Source organism: Columba livia, chromosome 9 (genome assembly GCF_036013475.1).
Source record: "Columba livia isolate bColLiv1 breed racing homer chromosome 9, bColLiv1.pat.W.v2, whole genome shotgun sequence".
NCBI classification, from domain to species: Eukaryota; Metazoa; Chordata; class Aves; order Columbiformes; family Columbidae; genus Columba; species Columba livia.
In genome coordinates, this window is record NC_088610.1 from 20,366,340 (window position 1) to 20,379,735 (window position 13,396).

At 60.7% G+C, this 13,396-nt stretch overlaps 1 protein-coding gene across 2 annotated transcripts in view; it reads right to left on the reverse strand.

The window, feature by feature from the left end:
• Positions 1–13,115, reverse strand: part of LOC102086098 (diacylglycerol kinase gamma) — a 31,497-nt gene extending 18,382 nt beyond the window's left edge. The window contains exons 1-5 of one of the 2 annotated variants that reach the window (XM_065074223.1): positions 12,914–13,115; positions 6,924–7,185; positions 3,406–3,482; positions 2,118–2,283; positions 1,228–1,467 (exon numbers count right to left, since the gene is read on the reverse strand). In XM_065074223.1, coding sequence (XP_064930295.1) covers positions 1,228–1,467; positions 2,118–2,283; positions 3,406–3,482; positions 6,924–6,990 — 550 coding nt within the window. In that variant the 5' untranslated portion in view covers positions 6,991–7,185; positions 12,914–13,115. Of the gene's footprint in view, positions 1–1,227; positions 1,468–2,117; positions 2,284–3,405; positions 3,483–6,923; positions 7,186–12,913 lie in introns of those variants that run through there. The other variant, XM_065074224.1, reaches the window with a different exon arrangement.
• Positions 13,116–13,396: the final 281 nt, after the last annotated feature.

Sequence of the window (13,396 nt, forward strand, 5' to 3'; positions counted from 1 at the left end):
GGTATGGAGCATGTAGGGCTGGGGAAGGGGACACAGGGCTGGGGGACCCTGCCGGAGCGGGGCTGGACACAGGAAGGGGACACAGGGCTGGGGGACACTGCAGGGGCTGGGGGACACTGCAGGGGCTGGGCTGGACACAGGAAGGGGACTCAGGGCTGGGGGACACTGCAGGAGTGGGGCTGGACACAGGAAGGGGACACAGGGCTGGGGGACACTGCAGGGGCTGGGCTGGACACAGGAAGGGGACTCAGGGCTGGGGGACACTGCAGGAGTGGGACTGGACACAGGAAGGGCACACAAGGCTGGGGGACACTGCCAGAGTGGGGCTGGACACAGGAAGGGGACACAGGGCTGGGGGACACTGCAGGAGCGGGGCTGGGCACAGGAAGGGCACACAAGGCTGGGGGACACTGCAGGAGCGGGGCTGGGCACAGGAAGGGGTCACAGGGCTGGGGGACACTGCAGGAGTGGGGCTGGGCACAGGAAGGGGACACAGGGCTGGGGGACACTGCAGGAGCGGGGCTGGACACGGGAAGGGGACACAGGGCTGGGGGACACTGCAGGGGCTGGGCTGGACACAGGAAGGGAACACAGGGCTGGGGGACACTGCAGGAGTGGGGCTGGGCACAGGAAGGGGACACAGGGCTGGGGGACACTGCAGGAGTGGGGCTGGGCACAGGAAGGGGACACAGGGCTGGGCACTGCCAGCCAGTTCCCAGAACGCAGACAGCAGCACCTGCGGCACTGCGGATGAGTGGGAGGAGCAGTGGGAAACAACAGGGACGTGCCCTCCGGGGGATGTGACCTCCTGGGGACAAGCACCCAGCCAGAAGGAACGAGAAGCTCGGCTGGCGGCGGGACGGCTTGCCGGTGTGCCAGGACACCCACGCTGGTGGCTGCCCGTGCCGGCAGCAGATGGCTGCTCCTGGCAGGAGCTGGGCTGGAGGCAGCCGTGAGTCCCCGCTCCAGCCCCCCGCTGCTTGGAGCTACTGCCAGGTAATTAAGATGTTGACTGGCAGGGGCTCTGCGGGAAGGGATCAGTGGCTTCGGTTTGCAAAGCGGAGGGAGGTGTCAAGACACCAGGAACCTGCTGAGTTTGGAAGGTCACCACCACCGTGCCAGGGACCTGAGCAGTTGCACTGCCAGGGCAAGGGATGGCTCCACAGTGCGGGAAACCCTAGAGGGCTTGTCACTCCGTGTCCCCTGGGAAGCCCCAGCCAAGCTCACCTGGTGACTGAGGGCTGAGCAGGGATCCGGACGAGATCTTGGAAGAGCCCGAGGAGTTGTGAGCAGAAGGGGTGCCAGCGGTGGACTTCTGGGAGGATGACCTGGACCAGCTTGGGGAGGCATTGGGGATGGATGCTGGTGTGAGGGACGCTGGCTGCGGCTCAGCCACTCTGCTGGGGCAGCTCTTGGGCTCAGGAGTGTGTCGTCCCAGGGCACTCAGGAGCGTTTTCCCATTGATCCCTGCAAAGCAGACACATGCCCGTGGGCAACGTGAGACCAGGGTCCCTGTGCCCAGCAATCCTCTTCTTCCAGGCACCCTGCCTGGGTGCCGGCTGCATGCCCTGGGATCACAGAATAACGGAAGGGTTTGGGTTGAAAGGACTTTCAAAGCTCATCTGGTCCTACTCCTGCCATGATCAGGGACATCTTCACCAGCTCAGGTTGCTCAGAGCCCTGTCCAGCCTGGCCTGGGATGTCTCCAGGAATTCCCCCGGTGTGGCCGGGGAAGCAGAGGGTGGGTGGGCGACACACATCCCCTGCTCTGGCTTGTACCACATGCTCAGTGGCCACCCACACCTGTGACAGAGGCACAGGCCGCCTCAGTCAGGATGGAGATGCCAGCATGGGGTGACTTTGGCTCTGAACGTGTGGAGGAAAGGGAGGAATCAGTGCGATGGCACTTCATGGATCCCCTGCCCCAGGGAAATCCCTCTCCTCCCCAGAGCTGCACAGGGTCCCCGGCAGCCTGTCCATCGGATGGGACAGAGCTGGGCTGCATGCTGACCACTGTGGGTGCCACCCCACAACCTGGGTCCCCGTGGGGTGGTGTGGGAGGGAGCCCGCGGTGCCAGGCGGTGCCTGGCTGAGTGGCAGGGACAGGGCTGGCTCACCGCGGGCATGGAGCTGCGGGACGCCAGGGCTCTGGCGCTGCGTCTCGGGGGAGGCCTGGCATATCTTCCGCTTGAAGGAGGTGAAGAGGTGTTGGCAAAGCTCTTCGGGCACGTCCGCCTCCAGGTAGGTCTTCATGAAGAGGCAAAAGCCCTCGTAGTCGATGGGCTGGGAAGGGGACAGAGGGTGATGGAGGCGCCCAGGGAGGGGGTTCTGTGCCCTCCCCTCATCAGCTGCAGAGCTGTCCTCTCCCAAAACCACCAGCTTCCCAGATACTAGAGGTGGGATATCACCTAAATGGACCCAGAGGCCAGAAACCCCCCGTGCCAAGGTGTCAGGAGAGGGATGAAGCAGCAGCAGCTGTAGCAGGAACCAAGGCAGCAATGGGGACACGGTGGCATGGCGCTGGCAGGGGCAGGAGGCTCTAATGGAGCCGGGTGCTCAGCTCCTAGCAGATGATGGAGGAACTAAATACAGAGCTTCTGGCACAGCTGAAGGAGGCTGGAGGCGCTGGGGGCAGAGGGGTGGAACGAGCTGTGCTCTGAAAGCCTCCTGCTCCCCTGGGGCAGGGCACGGAGCAGCGGGACACTCCAGCCCACCCCCAGCCCCTGGGCACTATTGTCCTCCATAGTCTCCTCACCTCCTCCTTCTCCGCTGGGCATCCCCATCACATTGGGACATTGCTTTCCCGATGGCTTTTGTGGCCCCAGCTGGACCAAGGGTCCTGTGGTGCCCTTGAATAGTGGGGTAGATTTGCTGCCCCTCCTTACTGCATTTAGCCCACTGATTTTTTCGTGTTCACCTCATTTGTAGTGATTACCGCCCCTGTGAAAGGCTCTGTCCTGCTGGCACACTAATAGGTCTCTCTGAAAGCACTGCTTGGAAAAAACAACCCTGGCAAGAGCGAGAAGGCACAGGGTCATCCCCTGTCCCCGCTCTGGCAACAGCAAAATCATTTGCTTTGGTAAGAGGGAGAAAATCCCTCCCAGCTTCTGCCTGGCAAGGAGATGCCCCAAAAGACTGTCAGTGAGGCAGCTAACATGGGATGGCAGCGTCGCTGGGATGGGGTGGGATTGCTGCACGGCAAGGCTGGCCCCCCGGACAGCAGGGGGGACACAGCTCCCCAGCTGTGGGGACACCTTTCCCAGTCCTGGGAGCACAGCCATGGGACGGACAGACAGACCTGCCTTCTCCCACCTGCTTTTAATTGTGGGAGCTGGGCTGGGAGAGTCCTGGGGGGACCAGAAGCTGACAGTAGTATGGGGGAGGCTAGAGGGGACAGGGCCATACCTGTTCGGGGTTGTACCTCGAGAGGACGCCGTCGCCGTGGAACTCCTCCAGGACATCCTTCAGCTTCTTGGTGGAGTCTGGGGAGACAAAGGCATCGCACTGAGCAGGGCACTGCTGAGCCCCCTTCACTGTCAGCCCAGCAACAGGATGGTGGAGATGAGTTTATCTGCTGGATATACAATGACTGGATATACAATAGTGCCCTTCGCTTCTGGGAAGAGGCCACCCATGCTCTGCTTTCCCTCTCCTGCTTCAGAGGGGGACAGAGTGCTGGGCAGTGCACACATGTCAAGCTGGATGGTTCCTCCTCCTCCTACCTATAGGAAAATAAATGCAGAGCCAGAGAGAAGCTGCAGTGCTGGGCAAGAAAGAGAGAGCTGGGGTGTTCAGCTGGAGAAGAAAAGCTCCAGGGAGACCTTATTGTGGTCTTTCCAGACTTAAAAGGGGCCAATAAGAAAGATGGGGACAGACATTTGAGCAGGGCCTGTTGTGATAGGACAAGGGGTGATGGTTTTAAACTAAAGGAGAGAGATCCAGGCTGGACATGAGGAAGGAATTGTTGTCCCTGAGGGTGGTGAGAGCCTGGCCCAGGTTGGGCAGAGAGGTGGTGGATGAACCATCCCTGGAGACATCCCAGGCCAGGCTGGACGGGGCTCTGAGCAGCCTGAGCTGGTGAAGATGTCCCTGCTCATCGCAGGGGGGGCACTGAGGGACGTCCCTTCAACACAAACCATCTGTGATTCTCTGCAGCAGTGCTGGTGTTGGCTGCCCTGTGGGCAACGTAGACTTCAGTAAAGCCTTTGACACCATATACCACAGTATCTCCTGGAGAAGCTGCAGCTCATGGCCTGGATGGTGTATCTGCAATGGATAAAGAACTGGCTGGAGGGCCGGGCCCAAAGAGTTGTGGTGAAAGGAGCCAAATCCAGTTGTTGGCCGGTCACAAGTGGTGTCCCCAGGACTGAGTACTGGGGCCAGTTCTGTTTAATCGCTTTATCACTGATCTAGATGAGGAGATCGAGTGCACCCTCAGTAAGTTTGTAGATAACATCAAATTGGACTGGAGTGTTGATCTGCTGGAGGGTGGGAAGGCCATACAGAGGGATCTGGACCAGCTGGATTGATGGGCTGAGGCCAAATGTATGAGGACAAGTTCCGGGTCCTGCACGTGGATCACAACAACCCCATGAACGCTGAAGGCTAGGGGAGGAGCGGCTGGAAAGGAAAAGGCCCTGGGGATGTTGGTGCCAGTGGCTGAACATGAGCCAGCGTGTGCCCAGGTGGCCAAGAGGCCACCAGCACGCTGGCTGGTACCAGCACTGATGTGGCCAGCAGGCCCAGGGCAGTGACCGTCCCTGTGCTGGGACCTAGGGAGGATAAACCACGAATCCTGGGGACAGTTCTGGGCCCCTCACGCCAAGAAAGGCCTTGAGGTGCTGGAGCGAGTGGAGAGAAGGGAACGGAGCTGGTGAGGGGCTGGAGCACAAGTGTGATGGGAGCGGCTGAGGGACCTGGGGGGTTCAGCTGGAGAACAGGAGCTGAGGGGAGACCTTCTGATCTCTGAACTGCCTGAAAGGAGCTTGGAGCCAGGGGGGTCGGGCTCTGCTCCCCAGGAACAAGCGCCAGGAGCAGAGGAAACGGCCTCAAGTTGCACCAGGGAGGTTGAGGTTGGATGTGGGGAACAATTTCTTCCCCAAAGGGCTGTGGGGCATTGGAACAGGCTGCCCAGGGCAGTGCTGGAGTCACCATCCCTGGAGGGGTTTAAAAGGCACATAGACAAGGTTCTTAGGGACACGGTTTAGTGCTAGACTTAGGTTATGGTTGGACTTGATCTCAAGGGTCTCTTCCAACCAGAATGATTCTGTGATGTGGGCACAAAGCTGTCCCTGCCCGGCCCGCCCCACGGGCTCTGGGTGGCTGTTCCTGCCCTGCTGGCTCCCCCGCAACAGCCCCAGCCGTCTCCAGGAGGTGCCAGGAGGGAGAATGAGAAGGGTATTGCTCTGCATCAACTTCCACACAAATAGTATATGGCCCATGAGTTTCCTTGGCTGTGTATCCTCAGGAGTGGAGCATCTGGAGGGACACTGATCCTTCCAAAATTGAGAAATAAGGGAAGAAAGGATGAAAAGATCAGGGGAGGGCACGTTCAGCCCTAACCTTCAGATTTGTATCTCCAGGCATATCCATTTAAAAGGCTCTTGAACACACCAGCCCTGTGAAAAATGGCCAAATTCTTCTCTCCAAGCTGGGGGCTGTGCTGGCTTCTGCTCCCCCCAGCCCTCTGTGCAGGAGGCTCGGGATGGGGCTCAGCACTGGACCATGGCTGTCTGGGACAGCTGGGACAGGTTTGGGGGTCACAGAGCACAATGGGAGAAAGCATGCACTCAAGGAGGGGGCTCCTGGCCCTGGGGCTGGGGAGGAGATACAGGGGGACCCCCCAGGCATGACACCCAGGCAGGAGCTGCCCACCCTGTGGGGAGGAGGCAGCTGCCTGCACTGCGGCCTCACTCATCCCAATCTGATTAATGAAACGGAGACGCTGTCTGTGTTCTGAGCTCGGCACTACAGATGGTGTTTTATGGTGTGCGACTCAAGAAAGCAGAGCGTTCTCCAGAGAGGCAGGACGAGGTGCAGACAGCGATGCTTCGCACACCCCTCTGCCCGCAGTGCTGCTGGCGGGAGGCAGGGAGCTGTAGGCATGGGGACACCGCGCCCCCCGCGCTGACAGCCCTCACCCACTTCCCCTCACCCCTACGAAGCGCAGCAGCCTCGGAGGGCTCACAGGGTCCCCTTTGCCCCCCAGTCCTGTTGCAACTGCAGGAGAGTGCCTGCCCCAGGGCCATGCCACCCTGCAGAGCAATGACTTTACACCCTTGCCCCTTTGTCCCACAGGTCCAGCTGGGCTGTCCTGCCCTGCTCTCAGCACCCGCCTGGGCTGCACCGCTTCTCCATCACCTGCCACAACCAGCACGCCTGCGCTCCAGCATGCAGGACCTCCAGGACCTGGTTTTGGGCCCCTGGGCTCCCTCTCCAGATACTTGCAGCCCCAGGACTCTGCAGCACCCGCCACCAACCTCCTCTCCTCGCCAGGAGCTGCAGGAGAGGCTCGGTCTGCAAAAGCACTAAGTAAAATTACCGCAGAGTGTTGTTGGCAGCCCGAGGCGAGTGGTGGAGCAGCTCAGCGTGTTTGGGAAAAGCCAGTCTGCTTTCCTCGCTGGCATTTCACTTTGCTAATGAACGTGGGAGCCAGCCGCCTTCAGAGAGACCGAGCTGTGCTCACATGCACGTCCCCCAAAGCAGCGAAATCCTCCTGGGCACATGGGCACGAGGACCCCTTTGCTGTCCCTCACCAGCCAGTGCTGGGGGTTGAGGACCTTCCCAGTCTCTCCATCCAAAACCTAAGAAATCATCTCGTTGCCTAGGAGGACACCAAGGACGTGTGGGATACCAGTCTGGCACAGGTCAACAGGGCTTTTAAAATCCCCTCCCTGTCCCAGGAGGGTGCACAGGGTACTCACAGTCTGTGTACTGCTGGAGCTGGGCGAACTCGGCGGGGCTGAGCGAGATCCACCCACCATCGCTCATCTTCGGGTGGCCAGGGCCCACGTGGGGGGGCCACGAGCCGCTGTGCTCCCTGTGCCCAGCTGGGCACCGCAGATCCCGCTCAGCTGTCGGTCACATCGGCACGGCCACGGGCACGGGGGGCTCTGAGCAGGCTGGCATCCTCCTGCTGAGCCCCTGGGCAGCCAACCCCACAGCAGCCGCTCAGCACCTTCCTCCCTAGAGAGGGGATAGAAATTGGGGCGGGGGTCAGCAGTGCCCTGCCCGCAGCAGGCAGGGCTGTCTCCTGCCCGCACAGGCGGCCCAGCCACGGCTGCGCACTGGTGGTCACCGGGGCTGGCACAGGGGGTGCATCAGCTGGGAAATGGGGTGCATGAGCACTTTTGCAGCTAAGGACAGCCCCCACGGTGGATGTGGGGGGCCAGAGGGCTGGCAGAAAGAGGGGCAAGGAGGAACAGAGAGCCCGTCACTGTGTGACCATCCCTGCAGCTCGGTGTCCCCGGAGCAGCCCCTGTGCCACCCACAACAGCCGCTGTTCTCGGCAGCCGGAGGATGAGGCTCCACAGAGGCAAGAGAAACACCACAGGGAGGGAAAGGAGCCTGTCATCCTATTTACCCCCATTGTTTTCCAGGGGAACCCAGCGGGACAGGAGCAGAAGGAAGGACACAATTAATTAGAGAAGAAGCCGTGCCTGGAGGCAGGGGATCTGAATGAGTGGAAACTCCCAGCTCACGCCTCCATCTCCAAAGCTGGTGGTGACCTTTAGCTGGCTCCACAGCCGAGAATCATTATAAATGAAAATCTACATTCAAATTGGGTGAGAGGGGAAAACCTACACCACAGGGAAAGTGTCAGAGGGCCTCCAAGTGAGCAGGTCTCTCCAGCCCATCCATTTGCTGGCTTCAAAATTCATTAGCTTTTTCACTTAACCATCATGAGGGGAAAGGGCAGCATCCCAAGAAGGTGGTTGCTCTGCAAGGAGCAAGTGAGGGCAGTTTGATTTTGATTTTAAGGCTGTCTCTCTGGTAAATGTTGGCTCCCTATTTCCAGCAGCCTGAGCTGGAGGACTGGGGGAAGCAGAGCACGGGTGAGCTGGGAAGGGCCACGGGACTTGGGTAGATGCACCCCTGCAGCTGGCTGGCTGTGCTGCCCACAGCACCGTGTCATTCATGGGAAAAGGCATTTGATTAAGACAAGCACATCATTTCAGTGAGCTGCTGAGTCCCAGTGCCACACCGACCCAGACAGTGTCCCTAGGGACAGTCACACACAGGGTGCAGCAGGGACAGGCACCATCCTCAGGATTTCCCCCCCAGCCCGTCTCGGGATAGACTTTCTCATCCAGCCTAGCTGCACAGGGCAGCCCCCCCACAGTGCTGGTCCAGCTCTGGGGTCCTCAGCACAGGACACACATGGACCTGCTGGAGAGGGGCCAGAGGAGCCACAGGAATGACCCGAGACTGGAACAGCTCGGCTGGGGGACAGGCTGAGAGAGTTGGGGTGTCCAGCTGGAGAAGAGAAGCTCTGGGGAGACCTTAGTGCGGCCTTTCTGGACTTAAAAGGCACCAATTAGAAAGATGGGGACAGACTTTTGAATAGGGCCTGTTGTGATAGGACAAGGGGTGATGGTTTTAAACTAAAGGAGGGAGATTCAGGCTGGACATGAGGAAGAGATTCTTGCCCCTGAGGGTGGTGAGAGCCTGGCCCAGGTTGGCCAGAGAGGTGGTGGATGAACCATCCCTGGAGACATCCCAGGCCAGGCTGGACGGGGCTCTGAGCAACATGAGCTGGTGAAGATGTCCCTGCTCATGGCAGGGGGGGCACTGGGGGAGCTGGGAAAGTCCCTTCAACCCAAACCATTCTGTGATTCTATAAAGCCATGCCCTGCTGGGGACGCTGCTGCCGGAGGATGCTGCCCAGAGAAGCTCCTGCCCCTCTCCCCATTGGTTCTTCTGTCCCTTTGCCAGCAGGGACAGCCCTGGTGACACAGCCCATCCCATAGCCTGGGACTGCTTGGCTGCAGAACAAGCCAGAGGCTGAGCTGGCGGTGCCTTGGTGACCCCCCCAAGATGACTGTGCCCGGGTTGCAGAGGACAGCTGCTCCAGGGCTGGGGGTGGCAATGCCACCTGCCCGCAGTGTTCTGTCCTTTGGACACTCGTGTGGGGAGAACAGACAACCCTGAGGGAAATATCACCCCCACACCCTCGCCAAGGCCCTGCCAGCCCCCTGGCAACTCGTCTTCATCCCTTTAGCGATCCCAGGAGCTCTTTGTCCCCATGTTATCAACTGGGGACAGGCTGGACACAGCAGTCCTAAGGCTAGGAAAAAACCTACCCTGTGTCTTCCTACACTGGCATCGCTTTCCTTCATCTCAGGGAAAGGACAAGCGGGAATAGAGTGTTTGCACCCTTCCAGGATGAAGGGTTTGCCTCGAGGTATCTCCAGGCTGCTCCAGAACTCGGTCTGCAAGAACCCCTCCAGAACTGCACACAGGGTTTCTCTTTCCTGGCAAATGAACTGCTTCATTTGACCTTTGACCAGAACCTCTTTTTTATCCTACTTTTGTGCATTTATAGAAGGAAAGGCTGAGAGAGCAGAGCTAGCTGGGCCTGCAGAAGAAAAGGTGAAGGGGGACCTGGCTGGCTCCAGCTGCTGGGCCGCACGGAGCCCTCCTGCGATGGACGGCAGCAAAAATATCCCCCAGCAGGTTATGGGACTGCACGAAGCAATAGCAGGAAAGCAAAGCAGAGCTAATTCAGCCATCCCAAGGGGCTTTCCCCCAGCAATTGCAATAACAAATGCCACTTCTGGCACGTTAGCCTTGGATTTCAGGAAGGGCAGGAAAAAGCCTCCTCTGGAATCCAGCTGCTGCTCGTTTGGCCGGCATCTGAATTGTCAGCGGCAAATTATGTTCTATTAAATCAAATTTGCCTCTCTCTATAAATAGCTCCCCTACTAGTGTTACAAATAACACCGGATTACCCTGCCTGAAAGCACTTACTGAGATGCGGCCCCTCTCCCCTCCTCGCCCCGTGCCCGCCGGCCGCGTGCGTGGGCTTTGCCATTCTGCCTGTGACTCAGGGCGCTGGAGCGGCTGGGAAAGGGTGGAGAGGGGTGCCAGGAAGGCTTTGAGCGCCTCCCGAACCCTCCCGGAGGATGAGCTGGTGTCAGAGCCCTGGGGAACCCCCCGCAGGGAGCATCCCGCCAACTCCTGGGGTGGCAAGGGGTGATGCAGGCGGCACTGTGGGGAGCATCGCTGGACAAAGGCCCAGCCCGGGGGGAGCCATGTAGGGCCTGAAACGCGTCAACAAGGGAGATGCCAGGCTGAAGCTGGCCATGGGCCAGTCCCCGCGGGCGAGCAGGGCGCAGGGAGCCAAGCTGTGGGCAGCGGGCATGCCCGGGACCCAGGAGAAAGGGCTGCCCATAGACACCCCCAGTGTCCGCGGCTGGGGGGCTCCTGGGAGCAGCCCAGAGATTTGTTTTTTTGCAGAGGAGTTGTTTTTCCAAGCAGCCACCCCTGCCCACCAGCCTCCAGCCACCCCTCAGCCACCTGGCACAGCCGAGGCCTCACGGGGCTCACCATGGCTTTGGGGGGTGGCTCCTCCAGCACCCACCTGCCCTCCCTGGAACCAGAGCTGGTGATGGAGACCTCGTTCTGACCATGCTGGGGCAGAGCAACCACTCTGGTGGGAGCGCATCCGCCCAGCCTTCACCCGGCCCCGCAGGGGCTGCAAGCGCATGCACTACCCACAGATTTCTGCTTCAGACGCCCTTTGGGAAGGAAAAACGTCGGTTCCTCGGGCTCCAGGGGATGGTGTGAGGAGGGAAGGCTCCTGCTGTGGATTTGCACGCTTGGACACACGGGGGCTATAGCTCCCCCATGGCAATGGGTACGGCACCGGGCTGTTCCCCGCAGCCCTGGCTGGGCTTGCTAAAAGCCACAGGCACCCGCGACATCTTCTCCCAGGCCAGAAACACGGTGGGTCCCTACAGGAATAGCATTTTCCAGCCCGCCTGCCCCATCTTTTGGAAAGATCAGCCTATTTTTGTGTTGGGCTGGGGAGAGGCCCCTGAGGCGGTGGGTGGAGTGTAAATCCCTCCTGTCCCACTGCAGCAAACAAACCCCAACCAAGTCACGCTCAAACTATTTTCTGCAATGACAGGAGAACGCGCTTTTCTGCATTTTGCCAGCCTGAGAGGACACTCGGGATCTGCTTTTTCCATTCTCCTTGTCTGTTGCTCTCTACACAGTATCCCAGCCCTTTGCCCACCCACCCACCCAGAGCAAGGCAGGCTGTCCGGGTACCTTGTGTCAACTCCACTTTGGGTGCTGAGCACCCTGAGGCACCAAAGCAATGAAACATGCTGGCAGGGGTGCCCAGAGCAGCCGGTCAGGCAGCTGCCCGTGACCCTGTGCCCACTGGCCACCTCTCGTGGGAGGACAAGCTGTTCCTCCCCACCTGGAGCAGCTGCTTTGTGGCGCGCTGTGCCGCCTGCCTGCTCCTCTGCCTTCAGCAGTGCTCCAGCAAACACAGAGGTGCACAACCCCAAACAAACCCTGCGCACACACATCTGCCGGGAGCACCTTGCTGGTACAGCTTGTAAGCAAGTGAGCAGCACTTTGTTAAGAGCTGATTCCCTCCTCCCGGCCAGCAAAGCTGGGGACAAGAGCCATCTGCCACCACCGTGACCAGCTCCCACCTGGTGGGTGCTCCCTCCCATGCAGCTGGGCAGCCACACGGGAAGAGGATGGTGGCCACGGATGGCCTTTGGCCCCCAGGTTGGGCTGCAGATGTACTGACTCTCAGCTGGGAGAGCTCAGGGACAGTGGGGACCCAGCACAGCCCCCACCGAGCTTGGCACCCCCATCAGCCTGCCAGGGCCAGGACAGCTCAGCTCACACCCTGGGGACACTGACAACTTCCCAATTTACTACTTTTGCCTTTTTAGAGAATAATTTTTCTGGCTGAGTATGGAGCAGACTGGATCTGAGCTGGGGTTTGAGGGACACCCATCCCCTCGCCATCTCCCCTGCAGGTCCCAGCCAGACCAGAGCTTGTCTCAGAGAAAAGCCCCTTCCCACGCTGCACGGGAGGCAGCAGCTAGCCCCGGAGCGGCATCCTCCCGGGGATCCTCCCTGGGCTGCCAGCTCCATCACCTCACACCTACGAACCCAGGGCTTCCTGCTGCCGGCACAGGGAAGCCCCAGCTCCCTCTCTCGTGGCAGAGAATCCCCCACGTTAACTGCACCTTGTGTGGATAATGCTGCTTTCCAGGTGCTCCAAAATATGTTCTTCTCCCCTTTCATCCCCTGAAACAACCTGAAGAACAAGTTGCAGACAGCCTCTTTCTGCAGGCCAGGCATGCTGAACACCTCCTTGGTCCTCCTGCCCTCCAAGAAAACTGCCCCAGCGATTTTTACTTAACAAGAAAGACACTAACGAGCTTTTCCAGCCTGACAACGCTGGGGAACGGCTGACTGGGGCTGGTTCCCTGCCCATCGAAAGGGCGTGTGGTTTTATGGCACAGCTGAGAACTGACACACGCTGAGACACCAGTGAAGATCACGGAGCCTCCCCGGGCTGGGTCCAAGGCTCGCTGGCAGCCATCTTCTCACCCTGGGGGCCAAGGGGATGCTGCCCTGTCCCTCCCCACCCTGAGGGCAGCTTTTCCCAAGGGCCGAGCCCCCCACCCGGGGATCCCCACTCCGCACCGTCCCGCTCCTTGTTTGCACATCCCTGCTCCCCAAACCCTGCCCGAAGGTCCCCGGCGTGGGGACCGGATCCGGGGGGCACAGCGTGGGGCACAGGGATGGGGTGGCAGGGGTCGCCCAGCCGGTGCTGGCCGGGGCGGTCCCGGTGACGCGGGGGATTCTCCCCGGCGGGTCCCCGGTCCCCAACCCCTTGTCGCAGCCCCGTGTCCACCCCCCGCCGCTGTCCCCTTACTTGGAGGCGGCGGCACGGGGCCATCGGCGGCGGGACCGGCCGGGCGGCTCCGGTGGCGGCTCCGGTGGCGGCTCCGGTGGTTCCGGGGCTGCCAGTTGCCGGTGTCGCTGGGCAGGTCCCCGCTCCCTGGCGAGGCGGAGCCGGGGGGACGCGGGGGGATGCGAACAGGCCCAGCCCCACCGCTCCGCTCCGCCCGCCTCCGCCGGCACCGGCGGCCGGGAGGGAGGAGGAGGAGGAGGAAGAGGAGAAGGAGGAGTTGGAGGGAAGAGCCCGGCGGCCCCGACCGCGCCCCCGCCCCTCCCCGAGCCCGGGGCAACGCCGGGAAGCGCCGTGGCGGGGAGCAGCCGAGCTGGGGGAGGACCGGGAGCCGCGTTTTCATCATAAAAGTCATTTATTATGAATTATTATTAATTGCCACCCCCACCCATAGCGTCAGGAGTTTCCGCATCTCCCACCGGCCCCGCAGCGTGTCCCGCAGCCCCG